The 24,767-nt window shown below is 42.3% G+C and overlaps 1 protein-coding gene across 1 annotated transcript in view; it reads right to left on the reverse strand.

Moving 5' to 3' along the window:
- insrb (insulin receptor b) overlaps positions 1 to 24,767 on the reverse strand; it is a 78,158-nt gene that overhangs the window by 49,485 nt on the left and 3,906 nt on the right. Inside the window, exon 2 of the mRNA XM_046392335.1 lies at positions 7,187 to 7,735. Within this exon, the coding sequence (XP_046248291.1) occupies positions 7,187 to 7,735 (549 nt within the window). The remainder of the gene's footprint in view (positions 1 to 7,186; positions 7,736 to 24,767) is intronic.

The following is a 24,767-nucleotide window of genomic DNA, read 5'->3' on the forward strand; positions in this document are numbered from 1 at the left end:
CTTAGAGAACTAACTTGACATTGCTATTTATCGGCAAGTTGTATGCTCTAAATTAGATTAGAAGATTGAACTTAATTGATCTACAAATTCATTCTACAAAAAGAGGCTAATAGTGTAGCGGCGTCCAACCTGCTTTAAAGTCTGGTCAGTGGGAAGCCATGTTGAATGATGCATTTCAACCCATTTAGATCGACCACCAGCCAGAGTTTCCAATGTCCATTTTTTCTTATTCTGTTGTTGTTTCTTGTTTTTGTTTTTTTTTTAATCTGAAAAAGCTGTGGAAGTGTAACATATTTAAAACTCAAATAATGACGAATAATGTCTGGTGAAAATAATTCCCTTGTGCTCACACTCTACAAGAAGCGAACATTTCAGGTGGCACGACTAAACACAAAGTCAATAGAAATTGGACTCGTTTCCAGTTGAAAATATTCAACTTGAGCATAAAACTTGCGTGTCCTGGGACTTTGCAGAGTGTTGTGTGTGCAGGAACGAGCAGAGTGAAGGGACAGAGACGCTGCTTTGCTGCTGATACCCAGGACGCTGTGGACGAGTGAGCCAACAGCAGAGCCAGGCATGGTTTAAATTACGAGGTAGCTGCGGGGAGTTCGGTTCCCTTGAAAAGGACAGGAGCCCCCCTGTAAACCTACTCGGAGACATTTAAGAGGAGCTCAACTTTTGTGTCATGGGTAATAGATTGCTGTTGGGAGTGCACTGAGCGAGTAGTGAGTAGTGACTTATGAGTCGGCTTACAAGATAACATCATGGGTTTGGGCTGGTGAGTCAATAAGTGACAAAAGCAGCATTCCGAGTAAGTTATTCATAACTTAAAAGAATAACTTCTTTGTGAGCGTGTGTGTGTGTGTGAGTGTGAGAGAGAGAGAGAGAGAGAGAGAGCGATTGTTTATGTCTTAATGCTGGGATACTTGCTTTGCCGCTATTCAACAATGAAGCACATCGTTAAGAATAATTTGTCTGTTTATTTAGATCTTCCCACCACTGGGACGGGGGAGGAGGAGTGAAGAGAACGAAGAGCCGTGCTGGATCAGCACCTTGGAAAGCAGCACGGCGCTCGTCTCTGTCTCTGTCTCGGTCTTCAGTCCAGATAACTGTGCCAACGTAACACACAAACTTGACGGTTTGTGGGACGGGGAGGGTGATTACCTTATATCTATGCGGGTCAGGTGGTGCAAACTGGCTTTCATTACGGTGCAGGTATTAAAGAAACACACAAATCACTACAGCCCACAGTTCTGAAATGGAGCGAATAAGATATTAGACAGACAGAGCGCATCACTTGGTTTGGTTGCCTGTTTGTTTTTTATGGCTAATGTACAGAGAGGTATTTCGGCTGTTTGAGGCAAATGAACACAAACGATCCCGCTGTTAAAGAGGTGAAAATTCACTCTTCTTTCTGTAAACACAAGCACAATCTGAATTCAGTTAAAGAAGAAAGTTAGTAGACTGTTGAGTCTCATTCACAGGTTGTCAAACACGAATGCTTTGCGCTGGTAACGCACACCATCAGTGGTCTCCATGAACTGTTTTTAAACACAGATAGTATTTGATCGGAATTTATGCCCTTTGACCTAATCATTGAAATTTGAGTGTCCTCTTCTGCAAGCGCAGGTTTAACCTTTATGGCTGTGACGGCCTGAAAGTGGCGCATGTAATGGACAGAGGGCATTTTCCTTTTGTGGCTGTTGTCACTGGGGGGGTGGAGCTGGCACTCTGTGGGGTGGTGGTGATGTGTGTGTGTGTGTCTGCGTGTGTGTGTGTGTGTGCCTGAAAACAGTCCCAGCAAACAACAAAGCACGTAGGCATAGGCAAAGTGAACTTTGACCTGAAAAGCTTTCTCTCCTCCTGCTTGTGTGTGTGTGTGTGTGTGTGTGTGTGCGCGTGTGTGTATGTGTGTGTGATTTTGTGTGCTCGAGTTGTGCAAGCACAGTGTTGGCTGGTGTCTGTGAGACTGAACACCGTGTGCCAGGCCTCAGCAACAGATAGAGCCTTGTCTAAACAGGAGATTGACTGTTTGCTCCCATTCCCTCTTTCTCTCATCTGTGAATATTACCCTTCCCTCCTTTCTCTCTGTACTGTTCTCTCTCATTATCTCTCATTTGTAGATTTACTCCTCGGACTTGTGTGCTTGCTTCCCAGCCGACAATCTAGAATTGTGTGGTTGTACTATCCATCTGTCTCTCATCTGTAAATACAGCTCTGCCTCATCAATCAATTCAGCTTTCTTGCTTCAATTTTATTTAGTCTCTGATGTTTTGGTTTTTTTTTTTTTAAATTCAATCAACTCTTGTTGGAAATACGTTTCATTTAACGCCACACAAAACAACCTTATGTTAAATGGCAACTTATTGCGAAGAAGATTTACAAGTTTTTTTGTATTAATGAAAAGTAATGGGAACTATGACATTCAGCTCAAAGCCAAACCAGGATGTACAAAGACAGCAAAGAGACAAAGCCAGAGAGCAGCTGCTTTCCTTTGCATTGATTTAGGAATCCGACCAAACCAAACCAATATTTTCAACATCAAAGCATGTTTTTTGACAGGTTGTTTCCGCATGCCTACTTATCTTGTGTGTCTCATTTACAGCAGGAGCGATTGATCCATGAATCCTTCTGGTGTGTGTTAACACCAGTATCAAACATCTTTTATACTAATGATCCTTGACTAAGAAATGATTAAGCTTGTTTTCTGTTTTCCACGTGTGGAGTCAGCTGCAGAATGGTCCTCATAGGACTGGCAAGAATTCACTGACTGCTCACAGACTATGACTGACTCATGATTGACAGATTCTGATGCATTAAGGCCTTCGGAGGATTTGATGCCTTGAAGAAAAAACACTGCATGTGAGACATTAATTATGATGATGTCCTGCTCTACCGCACAACACAATCTGCATGAAGCAGGCTACCACACTTGAAGTGCGCTACTGTTGGAAAAAAGTAACCACCAACGCTCAATCAGACAACAAAGCCACAGTGGCTGGTGACAGCTTGTACTGGACTGACCTCCACATCAGAACAGCTACCTGCACAAAGTTGTAAATATACAGGAGGCATATACAGACCAGATTTATGCGTGTGCTACACACACACACACACACACACACACACACACACATAACAGAGAAAATAGCACTGGGTAATGAATGTCATACCTCATACACTCTCCAGGCTCTTTGGATTGCCAACAAATTACTTAAGGGCTCTACACAGTTAAAACATGGCATGTCTTGGTTCATACACATAGCCATATGCATGCATGCACTGCGCGCACACACACAGACACACACACACATGCACGCACACAGTGGTTTTCCTGCTTTTAAGGAGCATGTGTAAGATCAGAGAAATGCAGGCTCTCCCTTGGCTCTTACCTAAGGCAACTGAAACCCTGTAAAAGCACAACAAAAACAACCCCACAGTTTCCACTCCCACATAAACTTTAATGCCCCATCTAATGTTCCTCCGCCCTGCACCAGCATCTTTGCTGCTCACTCACACATGTGTGTACGTGTGCATCTAAGTTTGTAAACTGTGAGTTTTCATTCACACTAGCCCTTATTAAAGATCCTACAGTTTCCTCACGCCACCACCCAGCACGTGTTTTACTGTATATCACTGCGCACGCACCAACGACAAGAAAACAACACATTTCTCTCTCTTGCGGTTCACATCTTACATTCATTTATCTCACCCAGTTTAAGCTGTGGGACTGAAACGCACCACACTGCCGCTCACATATGCGGATAACAATAAACCACGTAAAAATATGGGATTAAAGTCACGGCTAACAGAATTCCCATCCATTTATTTATGGCTGCCCGTATCTGTGTGCCTCTCTCATCACATTTAAACCTAGAAATACTAAATGATAACTGAAATACCGTAATTTCCGGACTATTGAGCACACCTGAATATAAGCCGCACCCACTAAATTTAAAAAGACAAAAAAACTTGTACATATATAGGCCGCAATTGTCTATAAGCCACAGGTGTCCACGTTGTCAGTCTCTTTCGCTGTCGCTCTCAATGACACTTTCGTCTTGAGGAAAAATCCAGAAATTAGCTGCACCGTTGTTTATGCCGCAGAGTTCAAAGCGTGTGAAAAAAGTAGCGGCTTATAGTCCGGAAATTACAGTAAATAAAGGAAATAAAAAGATTAAAAAAGTATATGTCTTGCTTTGTTTACATGCTGTAACATGTCTCATCCAGCAAGTTACAGTCCAGATTATTTATTGACTAGATTTCTGTTTTCAACTACAATATCATAATTTATTATTTTTGTCGATTTGTTTTACTTGTTAAGTTGGGAATTATTTTCATACCGCCACTGTGACTTATGGTTATGATTTCATCATTTGTTCCATTCCAGGTATTTTCATTTGGGTTCAAATAGCTTTGTTGTTCCAAGGACGCTCTGTGTAGGTGTAAATCTATCAAGTGGTTCCAAAATGTAATTATTCTTTTTTTAACTTTAATGAACAAGGGAAACTGGCCCAGCTCTGGTCTGTGCCTGTGGACTGGACAGTTTCTACGGATTCTCCATATGTTTCCCTCATTTTGTTTTTTTTTAATATTCATTTTTTATCTGTCTGACAGAGCGACGCCATCCGCAATCGATTAACTACCTCCCCCACGCTCTACTGACAGTCACACATGTTCTGCAGACAAACACAGAGACAGACAAACAGGCTACATCGTGATGTGACCTCTTCTGCTTAATGTAAGCCTCCTCATACCATTGTTTAAAGCTCGTACGTGACCCTGCTTGGTGCCGATGTCACTCAGTGCCACGTTGGTTTCAAATGTTTTCAGCAGGCTACATCATTAACAACAAGTCTCCCCCACATGTAGCTCCAAAGTGTTTGGGCAACTTTGCAAAAAAACATCCCGCTGATGAAGAAAATCAGCAAAGCAGAGATGAGCAAAATCACAGTTATGCCGTCACTCTGTGAGAAACACTGTAATATTACTTATTACTTACTGCTACTATTGTTATTGTTATTGCTGCCACACTGATTATACTTTTTTATATTTTATTTCTATATTTTTCTAATCTAAAGCAGCACTGATATGAGAAAAGCACTGGCTTTGAGTTTGGCTGCAGCCAAAAGTGTGTGTGATAATGCGGAGCAGTGGCTCTCGCCTCCAGTGGGGAAAGGCACTTAAGTACACGTATATCAAACACACAAAAACATTTACAGTAAGTGAACACATATCATCCCTGTGTGTGGCCCACACACACACTCACAGCCATTGCATCACGTTCTAGAAATGGCTGACATACAGCTCTTGACTAAACTTGTGTCTGTCACGTGATGCAGAGCACAGCGTCATGCTGAGTAAAGGAGACATGAACACACATGTAGAGAGGTTGTTCCAAACACTGTACACACTCTTCTGTTCTGTTTATCAGCTGACTTTCCTATTGTAAATGGTCAGGGCATTTGTCTCTGAAACCAATTCCACTCACTTTTTCTTTGATAAATAAAAGGCCCAGACGGACACAAATATCACTGACAACGGTTTTTCTTCTTATGTGCCTTTTGCCTGAATTTTGACCTCTTGTCATTTGAAGGTTTGTTTTGTTGTTTTAACTTTTTGACCCTCATTTGAAATCCAAAAGTTTCCCAACACCTGGATGTCCTGGATGACACAATGTTTAGTGCTTTTGTTCCTCCCTTGTAATACTAAAATTGTTATTTTAACCTAACCATTAAAACAAACTGAAGTTGTACACCTTGTCTAAGCCAAAACTCTCAGGCAATATGTGTTTGTGTAGAGTTGGAGAGTGAGTGTGTGTGTGTGTGTGTGTGTGTGTGTGTGTGTGTAGAGACGGATACTGAGACACAAAGAGAGCCATTTCCTGTTTTACTTTCCTGACAGTGAGACCTGGCAGAAAATCGAGGAGCCAACATTATATGCGGGCTGCAACGGTCGACGTTAAAGTATAAACATGGCCGAGGTCGTTATGCTTTGAACTCTGGCCTTTTCTGTCAGACACAGAGACAGAAGAGAATAAACAACATAAGCTATAATCGCCTTCGAAAAATAATAAGCATTCTCTCTGCGTGTCTTACAATAGAAGCCATTCTCTGTGTTTATGGTAGGAGAGGAAAGACTGACTGACTGGCCGACACACTGGCAGCTGGCTGCAGCACCAAGAAACCCCACAGCTCTTTGATACTAAAAAGAGAGACAATCTATACAATTTATAACCAACAAGTGTACTATATTGTTTATCCCTGTCCGTCAACTCTCTCGCCCTAAACTTCTTTTTTTTCCATTGTATTTTTTCCTCATAATGGCCCAACAATGCAGTTGAGTCATGTCACATTATCAAGCAGGTGGCGAGCCTATAGCCCAGTCAATGAATGGTAATCAGGGGGAGTCCATGACCCCCTGGCTGCTGATATTAGGAGCAACCTTCTGCATCATAAAAATCATTACATAAAGCGTTTGGAATGACAACTTCAGTTCTCTCAATCGATTTCTGTTAGGAAAAAAACTGGCTGGTGTATATTCTTATGGCATGTCTCAACAGACCACTTCACAACAAGTAGCATGATGGATTCTGGAAAGGTGCTACTACACTCTAACTTCAGCCATTCCACTGCTTCATACATATATAGCAGCCTGTTTGTTAATTTGGCGAGTATCAGGCTGGTTTAAATGACTAAAAGCAATCGACTATCTAAATCTAAATCTGAAAAAGGAGGTTTCAAAGGCTGACCCCCCCAACAAAAAATTTGCTGCTGGGGATGTTAACTGGAATATATTGTCATGTCAGTTAGTCAGCTATGGGCTACAACGTGAGTCCTGGTTTTTAGCCTCTTTGTTTGCATTCTGACAAACTGCTACCGTTTAATGTAGAATTCGGCTATTAGTAGTTGCTAATAACTTAACTAAAGATATTATATGTAGTGGAGTGAAAAGTACAATATTTACAACAGCACTTCAGTGAATTGTACTTACTTACACGTAGGTTTTACATTTTCACAGTGTATATAGTATACTGGTCATCGATCTCCTTGATTACTTATAATCGATATAGGTCAATCCTATCCTATTTGATTTGATAAGAAAACTTAAGACCTTGATGACTGTCAGGCGAAATTCCAGGGAAGAGGTCTTTATTCTAGGCACATTAACACACAGACACACTTACTTCTCTGGCAGTGGTTCTGTGACCAGCACCGTCCCCTGAAGTGTCCGTTGATGGTGTTCTGTGGGCAGGTGGTCTGGCCTTGGGCTGTGCCGGGACACACATCTCCACACTCTCTCTCGTTCTTATTGGCCACAATGAAGTTGTCCTCCACCGAGTCCAGGATCTTGGACCAGTCCAGGGTGGCCAGGTAGCACAGATCTGGATTCTTCTCGATCCTCACAGCGCCCCGAGTGATATTCATGAGACTGTGGAGACCCACCTCCTTCAGCTGCAGCATCTCATAAATCACAAGAGCATAGTTGAAGAAGAGGTTGTTTCCTCGGATCACTGTCAGGTTGGGGAAGAGATCGCTGAGGGTCTCCAGGCCGTAGACCCTAAACAGGAGCACATAGTCGGTCACCACTCGCAGCTTCGGGTAGCTGAGACCCCGGAAGTCTTCAGTCTTGGTCTTGAACATGAGCAGAATCTTCAGGTGGCCCTCGATGATGGTGCAGTTCTCCAGTGACTGCAGGTTGGTCACATTGTTCCGGATGTCCTTGCTCGGGCAGACTGGAAGGACAGAAAGTAAAGTAGATGTCACAAACAATAGTAAGACAGACTCTTTCATTACACTTTCATTTAGGTTTACCATAATTTTGTTGAGACAACTTTTGAGTGTTACCCTGCCTCTCACTTATTAAAATAAAATTAATTCAAAGAAGATACCAGAAAAAAAGCTGCTCTGCTAGAAGCCTTTTTACATCAGCAACTTAATAAAAGATATAAATTAAGGGATATGTTTGTTCTAACGATCAGCATAAATGTGGTTTAGGGTAGCAGGTCAAACAAGTAAAAGAGTCTGTGATTTGCGACAGTATTAAAGCAACAAGAAATGAACATCAACAGATGCTCTCTTTTCCCCACTGGAGTCATGAAAAACCACTAGTGATCTCCAACATGCAGAGCCATTCATGAAGGAGCCTCTTTAGAGTCCCATCTACAATCCTTCACCCCACACACACACACACACAGAGTGATTCTCCTCTCATTGGCTCCAGCCATATTTCTCCAGAGAGGAAGTGACTGTATGGCACTGTCTGCTCTGACTGAAGCAGACACGAAAGGGTTAAGAGGAATGAAGCCTGAAGCAAAATGCTTATCCATGCTCATTCATACTCTTTAGCTACTACTGCACATTAACACATGCACACACACACACACACACACACACGTTTGGAAGAACAAGTGAATGCACTCACACTCAGTCACACAAAAACACACACACACACACACACACACATCAGATGATTGGAGAATTCATTAGCCGAAGGTTATTTAAGAAGGCCCACACAGAAGGAAAGTCATGCTGCTGTTGCTTGCTACCAGTGTGCAAAGATGCACATCTTTAATGTATTCCACTGCAGATAAATGAAAATTACTAGGTAGGTAGGGGAGAATGCTCCGTAGTTTAAATAAATACAGTTTATCCGGTTTCTAACAAACCAACACTGCTCACTGTTGCCAATCAGTTGCATCGACCAAAGGCGAGTATACTGACTAACACGTTTGTTGAAATGGTTTGTAAAAAAGGTCCGCGACGTCTTTTTCTCTCAACTGCAATCAATAAAGTAACAAACAAGAACGAGGACACCGTCTTAACACAGCCCAGGTTCATCACCACTCCTTTGTTACCTTCAAACTTGCCCTTTTGTTAAATTGGCTGTCACAAAGAAACATCAGGAATGATAATAAAGGTTTCTTTATCAGATCACCAAAACAACATGCTCGTCCATCAACTCCTCTTCAAAGAAAGCATCAAAATAACTGTGAACGGGCTTGCTGTTTTATGTTTAAGAGAAACGACTGAATGCTCAAAAAAGTAATGCCACAGATGCTGTTTGAACATGGTGAACACTCATTCACATTCAGCAAACATATTCATTAAACACACTGGTAAGGGCGAGACATACAATGCTAATTTGCTCACGACTTAACCATGCGTGTACTGAATCAACCATGCTACGAGCCATAATGGCCCAAAACAGATGGTTATGGACGACAACCAACATGCAAGAAGATCGGATTTGAAAGCATTTTTTTTTTAAACAGAACTTAAAAACTTGTTTCCACAACATTCACAAGACGGGGTTCATTTGTAAAAACAAAAACACTGACTGGAGGCCTGCTGTCTGAGCCTGTACATATAGGAGAAAACAAGCCCCTTATCACAAAAGCAATCCAATGGTCTCCATCCAGTCTCTCTCTCTCTGCTGCTCTTCAATCAGTGATACAGACACACACCTGCTAATCACACTCTGTGTCAGTGTAATTGTCTTCCATGCCTCTTAATGGTGAGAATCTCATACTCTTGCAGCTTTTTCCATTTTCCCCATTTATTATTACACTCAACACCCTGCTACCACTTTTCACACATTAAGAAAAAAACAATCCCACTAAAATATCATCTTAAAAAAAGTCAACACTCAATGCAGTGAACTACTTCTATTGGGTTGTTATTGCCACTTGTCGTTTCCCAGGTGTAAGCTACCCATTAACTTCTCATTCTGTTAATGGTTAGCGAGACAAACATGTCAGCAATCCAGGTACAAACTCTGACCAGCAGCATATCAATAGAATGGTTTAAGTGACTTCTTATAGCAGATATGAACCAATAAAACCTGTAATCACTACACTGCCAAACACAACCAAGTGGTTTGCTACAAAAGCATGTTGGCAATAGGGGTGGAAATAGTCTGACGACTCATAAAATAAGACAATAAATCCATTTCAGCTGTGAAGCATCTCAGATAAAGCAGAGTTTGAAACAACAGCTACTCATTCACACTAGCCAGCCAGGTTTACCATGGCCACACCCTCTTTATTGGACACATACTGTATCAGAAACCAAAACACAAAAACACACTTCTTCCTCCATTATGTGGCAGTTGGTGTTATTCCCAGTGATAACAGCAACCTTACACCTCTCTGCCCCTCCTGCTTTATCTCCTGGACACATCAAACAGGCCTACAGGCCACCCACTCGCTGTCAGCCTGCAGCACTAACCGGATACCTATTGTGCAACATGACAACATAGCAAACTACGTTACACAACACCAGCAGGGCCAGGGTGCAACTCATCTCGGGACACAATGATCTTCAAGACACACCAAGAGGACACAAACATGACCTTTTCACATTCATGTATTTTTCCCACACCTAAGACACATGTGACTTGAAATGAGGTCCTTCTCCACACGCAGCATGCTAACAGGACACCACATATGTCTCCCGTTGGAGATTCCTTACTGAAACAAGTTAGTTAGTGGGCCAAGGGGGGGAAGCAGGAGACAGTACTGCTGGGAGCTCCCTCCGCAAAATGGAGCCTTGCTTTTGACTGACAGGAACGAGAAAGAGGAGGTCATTGGGTGGCAGATGGGGACACAGGGGAGGAAAAGGAGGGACGAGGGGCTGCTGCAAGAGCTGCCGTGTCTTTAAAATAATGAGCCATCACCTCCCTCTCTCCTCCCAGGTTTAGGAGAAGGGGGGGACACAGGAGAAGCAAAGACAGAAAATAGGGAGACGGAGGGAGACTGAGTCAGAGGGAAAGGGGTCGCGGGCAAAAGAGGGAAAGAGGAAGGGGGCAGAGAAATGATAGGAGGGGAGTGAGCGGGGTGAAAGTGTAACCGGAGCCCAGGCAGGAATGCAAGGTGACGTAAGGGACCTACAGGACGGTTGGTGATCACATGCATGAATGGAGGGCTGCTGTGGAACACTGTTACATGACAAGCAACAGGCACACGCACACACACACACTCATGTACATACATACATACATACATTCGGGCTCATGAGGGTGGGAGGTTGGAAGTTGGGGGTTGGGGGTTGGGGGGGGGTGTTGCTGTCTGCAGGCCATAAACAACTATAAGCAATGATAACTTATAATGTAAAAACAAAAACAAAAAACAAAAATTAATCTATGACTGGGAGCAACGTGTGCAGTAATCATGGAGTACACATGGAACAAAAATTATAGAAAGAGCTTTTTGTCATAAAAACTATACTGTAAACTGATATTTTAATTTACAATGTGACTTATACAAACAGACACCATATGAAAAAAAAACTGGTAGACACTGTGTGTGTATGTGTGTGTGTGTGTGTGTGTGTGTGTGGGGGGGGGGGGGGGGATTTGGTGGACAATGACCGTGACCCCTCTACAGCCCACCCTCCTACTGAGGACCACCCATTAGCAGACAGCTTGGTGCTCTCAGTGGATGTAATTACAATAACAACCCAATCAGTAGCTAATGAGCCCAAAGGGGGGGGGGGGGTAATCCTAGCACAGAGAAAGGAATAACAGCACAGACTAGACTAGACTGGAACGTACTGTACCATAATGTGGGCCTCAAGAGGAGAAATGTGGGCCATTCCCGCCTTCCCTGTCTGTTTTTGACACTTAATTTGGCAGCAGGAATGAGAAGAGGAGGTGGAGGAGAAGGGATGTATATAGGGGTGTCAGACAAACAGAAACAGCAGAGGAAACAAGCTTGGAGATAAAGCGAGATACAGGACTTTAAGTTACAAATTAAGAGCTTCTTTTTAAAATTTGACATTTTGAGGAAATGTCATTTTTCTTGGCAACAAAGATGATATAAAAAAAGATATCATCGAGACATTTGTCACTACATGTGATGTTTGAATAGTTATGAGGTCTTTTCACATGAACATTCTGTAACACTATCTGAATAACCTGGATAAACAGTTCCAGTGAAGGCCTGCAGCTTCTGTTGTTTACACAAGCAGTGTATGAATGTTATTTTACACTAAGAATGTGTTGATGTTATTTGAATACAATGTGACCTTCCTAAGGTCACAACAAATACAACTAAATTGCTTATTTTGGTGGAGAAAAAAAACTGTTTTCTTTGAAGTACAGATTCAACAAATGTATGCACTTTCTGTATTTAAAAACCTGGGCTCTATATTTACATATTTTGCTGTAAAAATTATTCATATTTACATCCAATAGATCACCTCAGCTGGCAACCCAAACATGGCTGCAATGTAATCTTTCCAGTGATAGAGTTTAGATAATATATTTTAATGAGAAGCACTGTGATTGCTATTTTGTAGTGCAGGAAGAACATGAATGTGAAACCATCAACCAAGCAGTAATTAATTGAGGCTAAATTACATTATTTATCACCTGACTAATCACTTTTAGGATTAGTCATAATGATTTTTCATTTTCTAAAATCAGTAAAATGGTTTACAATGGAGAGTCTAACATGTCTTATTTCACTGTCTGTTTTTAATGAGCGTGATCAAAAAAGCAAACATCTTAACAGTTTGGACTCTTTAGCCTAATTCTAAAGATTTGCGTTAAATGGTAGAATTAGCGGCATTTTTTTTTGTAACCCCTGCCGCCATCCTCTCTCTCCTTGTCAAATATGAAGCAGTACTAGCTGACAAAATATGCTCACCATAATTACAGCTCAGAAATAACTTGAGCATGACCCGTGCAACAGAGGTCATGCCAATGTAACGGCCATCTCTGACAGAAAGTGCCATCTCCACTATTCAGTAAGCTCCCACAGCTGCAACCTCCGTTATAGTGTAGCTACAATTTCAGACAGATTCTTCTCTTATTTTTAGAGATGTGCTCCATGCAGAGAATTTAATATGCATCAACCAGCAGTAGCTGGATGGCCATCACAGTGCTGGCTGGAAGTGAGAAAGTAGACCACAGTGGCAGTTTTAGGAGGTGAGAGTGGAGCCCCCTGTGGCCCAGGGACTAGCTTACCTCTGTCTTTCACTATAGCAGAGGGCAGCCACACACTAGCTTAGTGTGAAACCAGACCTGTCTAGCATGAAACCAGGTGGCAGCTAACTCTGGACTGTGAGAAGTTTCCTCTCTCTGTCAGCTTAATCGCACGTTACCCCCGATGAAGTGATCTGCTGATTATAGATTTGTCAACAGCTCAGTTGCTGAACAAACCCCAGGAGAGAGAATATGCGGCCGCGGTGCCAAGTGGACTGCCAGTGGAAAAATGCATTTGTTTGTTAATATAGCTGTGGAAAGTCCTGAGAAGTAAAGCCAGCTCCACTGTGCACCCACTGCCAAGCTGTGGCTTCCACAGTGAAAAATGATGCTGAGAAATTGCATGAGAGGCATTTTGATTAACATGTACCAACTTGTGCCTCCAAAACAAAGAGAGTTAAGGACCAAAATAACAGTACGTGAGCCACGGAGAGACAGAGAGAGGGGGGCAGTTTGAAAAGTGGAAATATGCTCAGCGTGCCATTAAATTAACCACACGGGGAGTATTTTTTTTAAAAACTTCTGTTGACAGTGAGAGGGGACGATGACCGAGTGATACGACAAGCGAGCACGGCCAACGCGTGCACTGTGACTGACCTGTACTTCCACATTTGAGGACATCAGATAAAGGTGGGGTGGGGGTGGCTTGGGACACAAACCAGAGAGAGAGGGATAGAGAGAGAGTGTGTGTTGGTTGCAGCACCTGTTCCTCCATTGCTTTAGCCTCCCATTGAGGACCATAGCAAGGGGAGCTGGCCTAGCCTATTTATACACAACGCTGTGTCCCGTTACAGCTGTGGCACAGGGCCAGGCTGAGGCAGATTGAAGTGGGGTAGAAAAGAGCAACACGCAGGCCCCGTGCTGTCAGAAGGCTGGCCAAAAGAAGAGAGAGGCCTCAATCAGATCACACTGGTGACTTTGGCTTTCCGCCCTCCATCTACCTTCCGGCACTGGCAAAGGAGAACGGAAGGGAGGGATGGAAGGAGAAAGGGGAAGGATAGAAACAGACAGAGGGAGACAAAGAGACAAAGTAAAAACAGAAAGAAAGATTGAGGAAGAGAAAAAGGACTGAGCATATGTGTGCGCACTGGCAACGGTTGCACGAGTGTGCCGGGTCACTGTCACTTGTTTTCCGAAACGATTCACTATTTTGCGTTTCCACTGGGCTCGGTGTGCCCTTGGACTCGAGGCTGCTAAGAAGGAGGAGAGGAAAAGAGGGCAGAAGAAACAAGAGCAGAGTGTGTATCAACGGCCTTGTTTGACATCTCAGAGTGGCAGCTGACCCGATAGGAACTGATCCCTCCAGTCCACGTCCACCAAACCAAACACCAAAATAACCACCGTGTAGACATGTGCCACCTGACACAACATCTGATGCAAGATTGATATGAGGTAAGATGACTGAGGCTTTAATGTCTTGTCAGCAGTATACCTCTGACACTCACACAGAACAAGAGGTTAAAAGAAAGAATTCAAACTAAAATTCAAATCAATTTTTATCCGGAAACACTGCAGGTTACTAGCCCGTCTCAATTTCTCGAACATACTGGTACGCCCTCACTCTGACTCCATACTCACACCAAATGGCAAACAAAAGCCAAGAATTTAAAATCCTCAGTCCATACGTAAAGCAGATAAGACTGTCATTGTCTTTGTATCACTGACTGGCCAGTTCCTCATTCCTTCCTCAGCCCTTTCTCCTTCCCTCTACCTCATATGCCTCTGCAGCACAGTGAGGTGCAATTCAACCTTCTGTAATTAATGTCACATGAAAGAATTTTAAAATGCAGACCACTTACTAAAAACTGCAGCAGCAACATGTTATGTCAAATACACACAATGACACAAATCTTTTCAATCTGTCTGCTTAATTCCATGACCAATTACAGCCAGTGAGTTCCCCGTCTAGAAAATAATTGGACATTGCGTAATGCACAACAAAAAAACAAAAACAAGAACAAAAAAAAAAAATCTGAATCATCCTGTCCACTCCTTGCAAAACAGCTAAACCAGGTGGTGCTCCAAACAAATAAAAAGCATGTTGGGGGAAGAAGCATTCCTGACATAGTCAGAATAGACAGAGGACTATGAAAGAGAAGCAGGTAATCAACTGCAGGCTGGACAGTGCCAAAGAAGCGGGACAATACACCAATACACACACACACACACACACACACAGTGAGCAATACAAAAAACATCTGATATTCCTTTTCATCTATCCACGCAAGTCAAGCGCAGTACAGCGTACCTCAGCCCGAGAGGGAAGCTACTGGGACTTGGTTCCGTTGCTTGACTTGCAGCCACATGGCCACAGCTCTCTAGCCTCACCAACGCTCTGACCCACAATCCACATCTACACGATGTCGGATGAGTTACGCCCGCCCGGTGGCTCTGCCAAATCGACTTCTTCTATCCTGAATGGCTTTCATTCTTCTTCCAAATCTGCCTGTCTTCCTGCTCAGGACCTCTGTGGCTGAACCGAGGCTATGAAGCTACATTTCCAGTACTACCGTGCTTCCTGTACTACTGCAGTCTGTGCTTTAGCTACTCACAACTTAGACTGAAACAGAAACATCTAAGTGAGATTCAGGCAAGAAAAAGATGGAGAGTGTGAGAGTTGTGATGGGACGACTGCCCTGGCTGCAGCTCAACATGTTAACACTTTCTTTTGACACTTAGTGGTTTTAACCTCCAGCTGAAACAGTTTAGGGGGTTAGTAGAGGTATTCCCTGTGTGGTGAATGGATGAGCAAGCTCATCCCAAGCATGGCAAATCCTATTGATTTGGCTGGATTGCTGCAAGGCTGCCAAATCCAAGCTACAGCTGAATTCCAAAATTTGATGCAAACGAAGAAAAACACCCAGAGAGGAGGAAATAATTTGATTCTAACTGCCTTGAAATGAGACTCCAATTGTTTTTGTGTGTATAAATATATGACTGTGCGTATGTGCATGTGCAGAGAGACTGTAAAGAGGAGCACAGAGATGGAGCAGAGGAAATGGGAGAGCACCACAGAAAGAACAAAACTGAGGCAGAATTTGAGTGATGGAGAAAGCAAAGTGTTACAGAAGCAAACAGAGAGAGTGGGTGGATGGGTGGGTTGATGTTGGGAGAGTTGACAAACCAAGACGGAAAAGAGGGAGAAGCAGAGGGGAGGCTGGAGGGATGGAGTGCAGAGGGGCCAGGTCAATTTAATGGCCCGTTTGTCTGCGCTGTTAGACCACCAGCTCGTACTGGCTGGTGCACGAAAACCTCTCTCTCTCTCTCTCTCACACACACACACACACACACACACACACACACACACACACACACACACACACACACACACACACACACACAGCCCCTCTGCTTCCTTCTTTCCATATCTCTCCCTCCCTCTACCTTTTCCATTGCTCAGGCCTGAACCCACAACTTCAGTGGCTCCTTCTATTTGAAATCCAACTGAAATTAAATTTTTGTTTGCTACATCATACACGTGCTCTGCTAGCCACCAGTTCCCCTAGTTGTGCATTAATTAACTGGGCACCTGTCTACATAGATGGAGCACAGCATAGAAATTTACATCTTGTATAAATCCATAGTCATATTTCTGTCAGAGGCAGACAGTCATGCTGACGGCCACATTAAATTTCTTGTTCAAATCTAGCTCTCATCTAACTTACAAACATGAACACGCGTCTTGCTTTGCACCACACCTCACTGAATGAGTCACCAAACAAACATTCACCAGGGAAACGAGTGCAGTGTCAGTTTGCAGACCTTTTCTGTTGTTCCTTACAGTGTAACACCTGCCAGTCTTCCATCTGCTGTCAATCAAACACTGACAAGCTAACGCCCCTCCAGCCGGCAGACATGAGAAGGAGCATTTCTGATTTCCCCAGACCTTTATATTTCTATTTAATAATAAAAATCTTTTGACAATTCATTGAAACTATAAACTGTAACAATACTTTCCTATGAACTTGATATATTGGCGCCGCAAAGTACTTTGAACATGTTATCTCTAAACATTTAGTCATGGGTTTTTGATTAAGGACAAATATCTCCTACCCCCGCTGTTTGTTTTTCCACAAAAAAATCCTTTCGCAGATTCCCAGAGATTCTCAATTACTGCCCTCCTGTTTGTTTTTCCATGCAGGATATCCATGAGCATGCTGGGTACGCCATGGATGGAATACTGGCGTCATGTTAACTTTCAAAAAGGCCCCTTGGCCAACAAATCACTCGCTGTTAGCTAGCCTCTGACAGACGGGTCCCTGGAGTGGAGGGTCTGTGGCCACAGCGGTATTGTGAAATGACTTCCATTCATTACGCTGTCATTTAACAGCAAGGCATGATTCAATATGGGCCCCCTTTAACTGTAAGTGAATTAGGAATGCTCGACGCAGGCTCGTAAACTAGCTTTTCATTTCTTCACCCCTTTTCGCTCACTCTTGGCACGAGTCCCTTAAGTGTTTTCCCCCCAAATGGAGGCTACAATATCAGCTGTGCCACAATGGGACACCCTCTTCAGTCCAGGTTGTCCTTAAGAGTGTGTTTTCTTGACTTTCTTCAACAGGACGACGCCTGTTGAACATTGTTAGAGCACCAACAGGCACGTGATGCACAAATACAGGCCAAAAGCGCACACGCGTCAACAGCTATCCAATGACATTAAAACAACCAGGTCTGACCTGAATGTTTCAGAGTTTAATGTTTTGCCATAACAGATGCTTACGTCTCTGCACAAATGCTTTGTTGTTGCTTCCCAGAAAACACGCACACAGCAACCTTGCTTTTATTCAACAGAATACATTTAAGTACATTTAAGATTGAGCCTGTTCAATAGCTTTGCAGCTGAAGACAGACAGTGTCTTATGGATTATCCTCTTGTGTAATAATTAGAGCTGTGACAGTTAATTGATTGATTTTTGAAAAGTGATTTTCAAAAACAAGACATCTGAAGAGGTCGCCTCGGGCTTTAGGAAACCTGATCTGTTGATCAGGTTTCCACTGTTTTCTGACATTTTATAGACCGAGCGACTAATCGATTAATCAGCAAACTAACTGTCAGACAATAAAAGTAAATGTTAGTCCCAGCCTCAGTAATAATCAGCCACTTCATGCACCACTTAACAGAGGCTATTCTGTGTCAACATTTCCATGATTTTTCTTTATAGAACATTGCTGTTTTGTTCAATATTGTTTCAACCTACAATTCAGTGTCCATGAACCTTTAATTTGTTCATGTCCAATAATGTTTAAAAATTTGGTTGTCTGACAATTATTTTTGCCAGTCTGCTGAAGGACACTGGTCTTTACTAATGATTTTCAAAACTGGAACTTGCACTGCAGCTGTTTTAGAAAAACTCTCAATTTCTGTTAAACTGTCAAAATCAATTTCCGAATGTTTTGAGAAGAAATGTGCCCTTCAGTTACAGAATAATGCATCACTTAAAGTTTTAACAGTGTGAAAAGTGGAGTCATGTCATTGTCTGTGCACGCCCCATAGCTCCGGCGCAAATCACAGTGAGGTCAACTGATTTACACAAAAGCTGAGCACATATGAGGTTAGGTATCAGTGGGTCTGTATTATATGTGGATTACTTAAGGGCCACTGTTAGATATATACAGATCTTTTCAGTTCTGTTAATAAAAAAGAGTGGACAAAGAAGTACAGTGAACACCAAGTAGGAATTGAAAAGGAAGGTGCTTTGCATGTCCTCTTTCTGTTAAGCAGGTGGTTTCCGTCTTCCTCTTTATCCGTCGTAATGTTGAGGACACAGTGAAGAGCGTGTATACTACATGTTGTTAGAGTAGAAGAGGTCCGTGGAGTGCAGGACTCATGCAGGACTTTATGCAAAACTTTCACGTCAATCACTGCGTTTATCACGACTAACACAGGGACCAATTTAAAACACTTCTTAAACTGTGTCCAGTAGGAGGGTTGGACTTGTGTGGGTTATTGACGGATGCTGATATTCGGGAGGAACTCACTGAATCTAAGAGGAAACGTGCTGACTGACAAGAGGCCCTGACTCAAATACAGGTGTTGAGAGTGACCAGTAAACCAGATTATGGTCTGTTTACAGTAGACATCCCTCTGGACGTTGAGAGAAGGATAATTAGCCTCTGGCAGCACTCAAAAATCACGCAACAACACCTCAATAATATGTTACTATATCAAGAAAATTATGCCAAAAATGATTATCCCACTTTCTCTCACTGCACATTAAAAATGCATAAATGAGTTAAATGAAGTGAGGCTAAAAGTGTACTAAGACAGGGAGGTGGGGTGAGTACTGTAGCCTACTGCAAGCACAGCCAGTGCTGTCACCATAGTAACCCATCTCAGGCTAGTTCATCAGGACAAAAACAGAGCACCCCCCTGCCCCAAGCCCGGCATGTGTGCGTGCACAAACACACACACACACATAGGCATGAGTGCTCATAAAAGGACACACACAGATGCAGTGTGGCAAACAAAACATAATCAGGAAGGTCCATGTGACTGGGTGCTGTTGTCCACAATGTGCAGGTGTACATTTTAAGCATCACTTAGGCCCAGCTGGAGCAAGCCAGCCTAATAAGAGAGGGAAAAACAAAAAACAAAGAGGGGGAAGAGAGAGAGGTGTCAAATGGATGGTGTTCACACCTTTAAGAGGTTCGAAAGAGAGGCTTTCCCATCCCATACAGCGTGGGATTAGCAGGTAGGGGTGGGTGTGTGTGTGTGTGTGTGTGTGTGTGTGAGAGAGAGAGAGAGAGAGAGAGAGAGAGAGACAGGTCTGCAGGCTGTGCGCATCTGCAGTGTTAAAAGAAAAACAAATCAGTGGATGAGCATGAACCCTTTTACCCCTGAACGTAAAAGCAAACGCAGGGAGGGAGGGAGAATGAGAGGGAGATACGGGAGGAGAGGCAGAGAGACAGATACTCAGTCAAGAGTTAAACAGCATGAACACAGGAGGGAAAGAGAGTGTGCAAATTGTTGTAGTGCGAACAACTTACAACTGATCTACCTACTGATCCAATTTTCATATTTCACTTATCACATTTTGCCGCATTTTTTCAGAATACACCTGAAACACCTGCTTGGTCAGAGATGTACCTGAATCACACATACCGTGGATGATGAAGGACAGATGCACCACAGTTTGAGAAGATCTTTAATTATGTTTAATCAAGAATTGCATATTTGAAGATAATTAGGTGACAGTCAAGTCTTGTATCAATTTATACAAGGGAGGGCAAAGATGAGTACACCTTAACAATTTTACTTAGTCTGACCAACAGAATGGCTCAAATTAAACACAACGGGCAGCTAAAGCAATGGTTTGGTTGAATTTGTGCGTTTGCGATCACAAATTTCAGCAGTTGCCTGGTACTGTACAACACTGACATGCTAAGTTAATTTGACATTTACTATCTGCTAGTGTTCATGATTGATTTCGAGTTGTCATATTCGCCATCTGCAGCCAATATTTCTTTATTTTATGGCTTGAATCTAACCATTCGTCTACTCAGATATCGGCATTATGACCCTGAGTGTTCGTATGTATGTGCATGTGCATGTGTGTGCGTGCGTGTGGTTGTAATTAACTGCTAAGAGACTCACTGGGCTGTGTGTCAAATAGCCACTTCTCAGTCATATGACAGTCCTCAAAATAAATTTAACCCATCAGATTCAGTTACACAGCCACTCCAGCCCAACAATGTCTAACACACACAAACACATGACAGAAGTAGAATGGAATTAACGGTAAATGTTAAGTTATATACTATTGTATATCTGAAATTCTAATCAATGTACTACCAATAAATAATTAATATATTACTATGATACTATTACGCATTTCTCGGGGGAAATCTGCATGTGGCACAAACCATTCAGCCTTCCCCTCTCACATTAGCGTAGATTAACCCAGAAATTTTGTTTAGAAAGTTTTATTTCCGCGCACAATTACTAATACAACAACTCTGCAGTCCGCTGAGATGCCAAAATAGTAGAGAAACACTTGCGCTGGACAGACGCTGGCCACTTCAGCCTGAAGCTTTAGGTAATTTCTACCAAAAATTTCGGAATGGTTATTTACCAAGCAAAGATGAACACCAAACTATCAATCTGGATGTACAGATTAAGCCCGGATCACATTTTCTAAAAGGTTTTTCCTCATCACAGTCAAACCAAGACAGTCATGTTCAATCTCATCATCTTGGGCAGCTTCTCTGGTGAAATACTCCAGGGCTGCTGTGGATGGAAGGCCAAAATAAAAACAAAATAATGGGTTTTTCAATTTACTCACTTTAGGACATGGCCTCAGCTAGTGTCTGGTCCTGCCCACAAAAGACCCCCAAAAGATCCCTTTGCTGATCCCTGCATTACAGGGCCAGCTCAACTTGGATTTTACCATGTGAAGTCACCAACAGTTAAAATAGGGCAGATCCAAACAGCAACAAGGACTACCAAATCAGATTGTTGCAGCATGGCGTAACGGCAGCCTGTGTGTGTGTGTGTGTGTGTGTGTGTGTGTGTGTGTGTGTGTGTGTGAGATCCCCGCACTCCTTCCATCCCCTCCCATCTCAACCACATTTCTGTGCAGTGAGCAGAGGTTTACATAAACAGCCACAGTTCTCTATCTAGGAAAGGGAGTCAGAGAGGAGGGCATCAAGCTGAGACCCGTACTAAAAACCAGCCCTCCTTGTCACAAAAGTGTTAAGACTAATGCACATATTTAAACCTGACATGGTACTGCATAGCTTGGATAGGATGAACTTTGATCAGTGTTCTCAAAGAGTGGCATCTCAGGACTTATTCAAGTGACAAATCAGCTGGCATTTTCAGCTCACAGTTTCTGCATTCCCCATTTATCCCATTTGAATTTTCACAAGAAAAAAAAAAAACTGTTGGCCAGATTGTTGTTTATTTGTTTGATCACACAAAGTAAGACCGTGTGGGTGTTGAGAATAATGCATGCACCTGTTACCAGCCTGGTTCATGGAGGCCATGAAAAGGGCTGGTTTGTCACTTGTATCTACAGGTATTTTAAAAAACTGGTAAAACCACCCATTCATTTATTTTCCTACCAACAAGTAAAAGTTTGGCTGTGATTTAGAAGGCAGTTCCAGAAAAAACATACGTCGGAACGGATGGCCACAGAAGCCCCTTTAGTTTTTGTTCAGCATCCATAAAAGTGTTCCAATTTGGTTATCTTCATTGTTTAAATTTGAACATAAGGGAATTTTCTTACTTTGGTAGATTACAAAAGTCAAATAAAAGGTTATAACCTGATCATAACTGATTAAAGTTTTCAAAGACAGACATAACAGTCAGACAGACAACCTCCAGCATGCCTTTACGTCATCCTTTATGAGAGTTCTAGTATATCTTTTCCTGGACTGCAGATTTTTAAGACATTTAAACAGTGTGCATGCTCCCTCCTGGCTTGGTATATTTCTATACAAACATTGTGCTAAATAATTATTGTGTCTTCTTCTCAAAGGTTGACTTCAAATAATCCTTAAGCCTTTTTAAATTAATCTAACACAAAAACAATTTAACATAGCACTGACGGGTCTGTCAAAAGCAGGCAAAATTGAACACACAAGCAAACATGCTAAAGGAATGTTTTTGCTTGTCGGCCGATAAAACAGTGAATTGTGGGAGTCAAAAGGTCAGGTTGTGTTTTTCATCCTCCACTTGTAGTGTTGTTGGAAAGAATTGCCAGGAACACACACACACACAGACCTCTTTTCATCTTGCAAACAAGATGAAAAAAAAACGCAATGGCAAGTCAGGAGAAGTTAAAAGCGATATTTGGAAAGATAAGTGCAGAGGAGGAAGCACTTCGGAAAGGCAGCCCAACAATTAATTTCCTTTAGCAGTACATATTGCCTGGCTTACCAACACTCTGAACACAACACACAGCTGGTGGAGCCTCAGCTTATGACCCTCATTGTCTACAGGCTCTGTGAACATGAACGAGCCAAACATGAACTGGCAATCTGCAATCAGAGGTACAGCTGCGTTGTGAAAGCCGTGATTCTGCATTAAACATATTTACTGTAAGTAAGGCTGTTAGCTAATAGTGGGCCATTGCAACAACAGATAAAATACACGATTGTGGCAGAAATGTTAATAGTCAAGAACTACGATACTGCAATGAAAGCACTACATTTTGAATGCGGCATGTGTTTGAAATGGTGAGCAAAAACAATCATGATTCAAAGTTATGTTATAATAATTTCTTAAAAGCCGCAGGTGTGTTCATATCCGGTCTCTGCTTAAACATACTACTAGGATTGCCAAAGTGTCAAAGTATATTTTCAGTACCTTGTGTTTAAAACAATACAAACATTTGATAGTGTCTAAAGCACCAAAGCTTTTAAAAAACTGATCGCCAATCAGATTTTCAACCCAAGGCTGCACAGATATCAGCATTATTACAAGTGTGTTGGCATGTGTTCAATAACTTATTCAGGACCACTGCTATGTGCAGGATATGCTGGGACTGTGGTGTCAAGTGTGGATTTTTTTTTTATTCTAGTACGGGATAAAATTCTGGTATCATGACACCTACACCTACTAAAAGCTGTTTTGTTTGTTTGTTTGTTTGTTTGTTTTTACAAGCATTTCACAAATAAGCATTTCACAGTTGTATGCCATTATCCTTTAGCTTGTTTATAACCAGTTACACTATTACATGAGGACAATTAAAAGATAATAAATTAACAACTAGAGATGACACAATTGACTGATTACTCTGTCAATAAAATAATAATAAACTGGTAGCTGATTTGATAACCGATAATCCTTTTTTAATCCTGTTTTTCCAGCAAAAATGACATTTCATGGTGGTTCTAAAATGATTTTTTTGTCTCATGGAGTCAACTGATATATTGATTGATACCAAACAGGCAGAATGCGATCTGAAGACGTCTTCTGATATTTTTACACACCAAATAATCTGTTCATTTAAAAAAAAGAATAGAAAAAAAATAGTTGACAGATAAAAATGCAGAAATTCTAAAGACATGTTACTTTACAAACAGAGTTCCCATTCGAAATTCCAGTAACGGTTGGGTTATAATAAACTGACTCTCTTCTCTGTCACTGTGTGAGCACAATAAAGTCTTTTGAGATGTCCTGAAATAATAGATTTGGTGGAGGAGTGGTCATTCTGCTGTACACCTGTGACACCTTTTGCCTCCCCTCCTCATTCACTGTTCTTCTGTATCAGACACCCTGTCATATATTAACACTCCCAACTTTTAAAACAACACATGTTGCCGTTTGTCCATGTAGTGAACTGGATGTGTGGTCGAAGAAGGGGCCACTCAGGGAACAGAGGCTAGTGCTAACAGGCAGCCCACTCTTAAGCCTGCCTCTCTGTTACACACTGTTCTCATGCATGGCTACCTCTTCCAGACACACACACACACAAATACCTAAAAAACATGCATTGCTCGGAAGTAGGCAGGTCAGAAGCTGAGAGATGAGATCCTGCAGACTGCACAAGGTGGCTGGAGTGCACAGTGATATATGTGCACACAGAAAACACACACACACACACACACACACACACACACACCTACATGGTGGGCCACTTCAAACACATTCCACAGCATGAACCGCATTGTCGGAAAATGCCACTGTGCACTTCAGTGAAGAGTGCCCGAGTATCCAAATGGGCTGGAGACAAACTAGCACTAAAACAGAGGGCATCTCTGCTCACTCTAATTTTACAAATCAACATATTACTTCATCACAACAGCTGAGAAAAAAAACAAAAACAAATATTCAA

The sequence above is a fragment of the Scatophagus argus genome, chromosome 6 (assembly GCF_020382885.2).
Source record: "Scatophagus argus isolate fScaArg1 chromosome 6, fScaArg1.pri, whole genome shotgun sequence".
NCBI classification, from domain to species: Eukaryota; Metazoa; Chordata; class Actinopteri; family Scatophagidae; genus Scatophagus; species Scatophagus argus.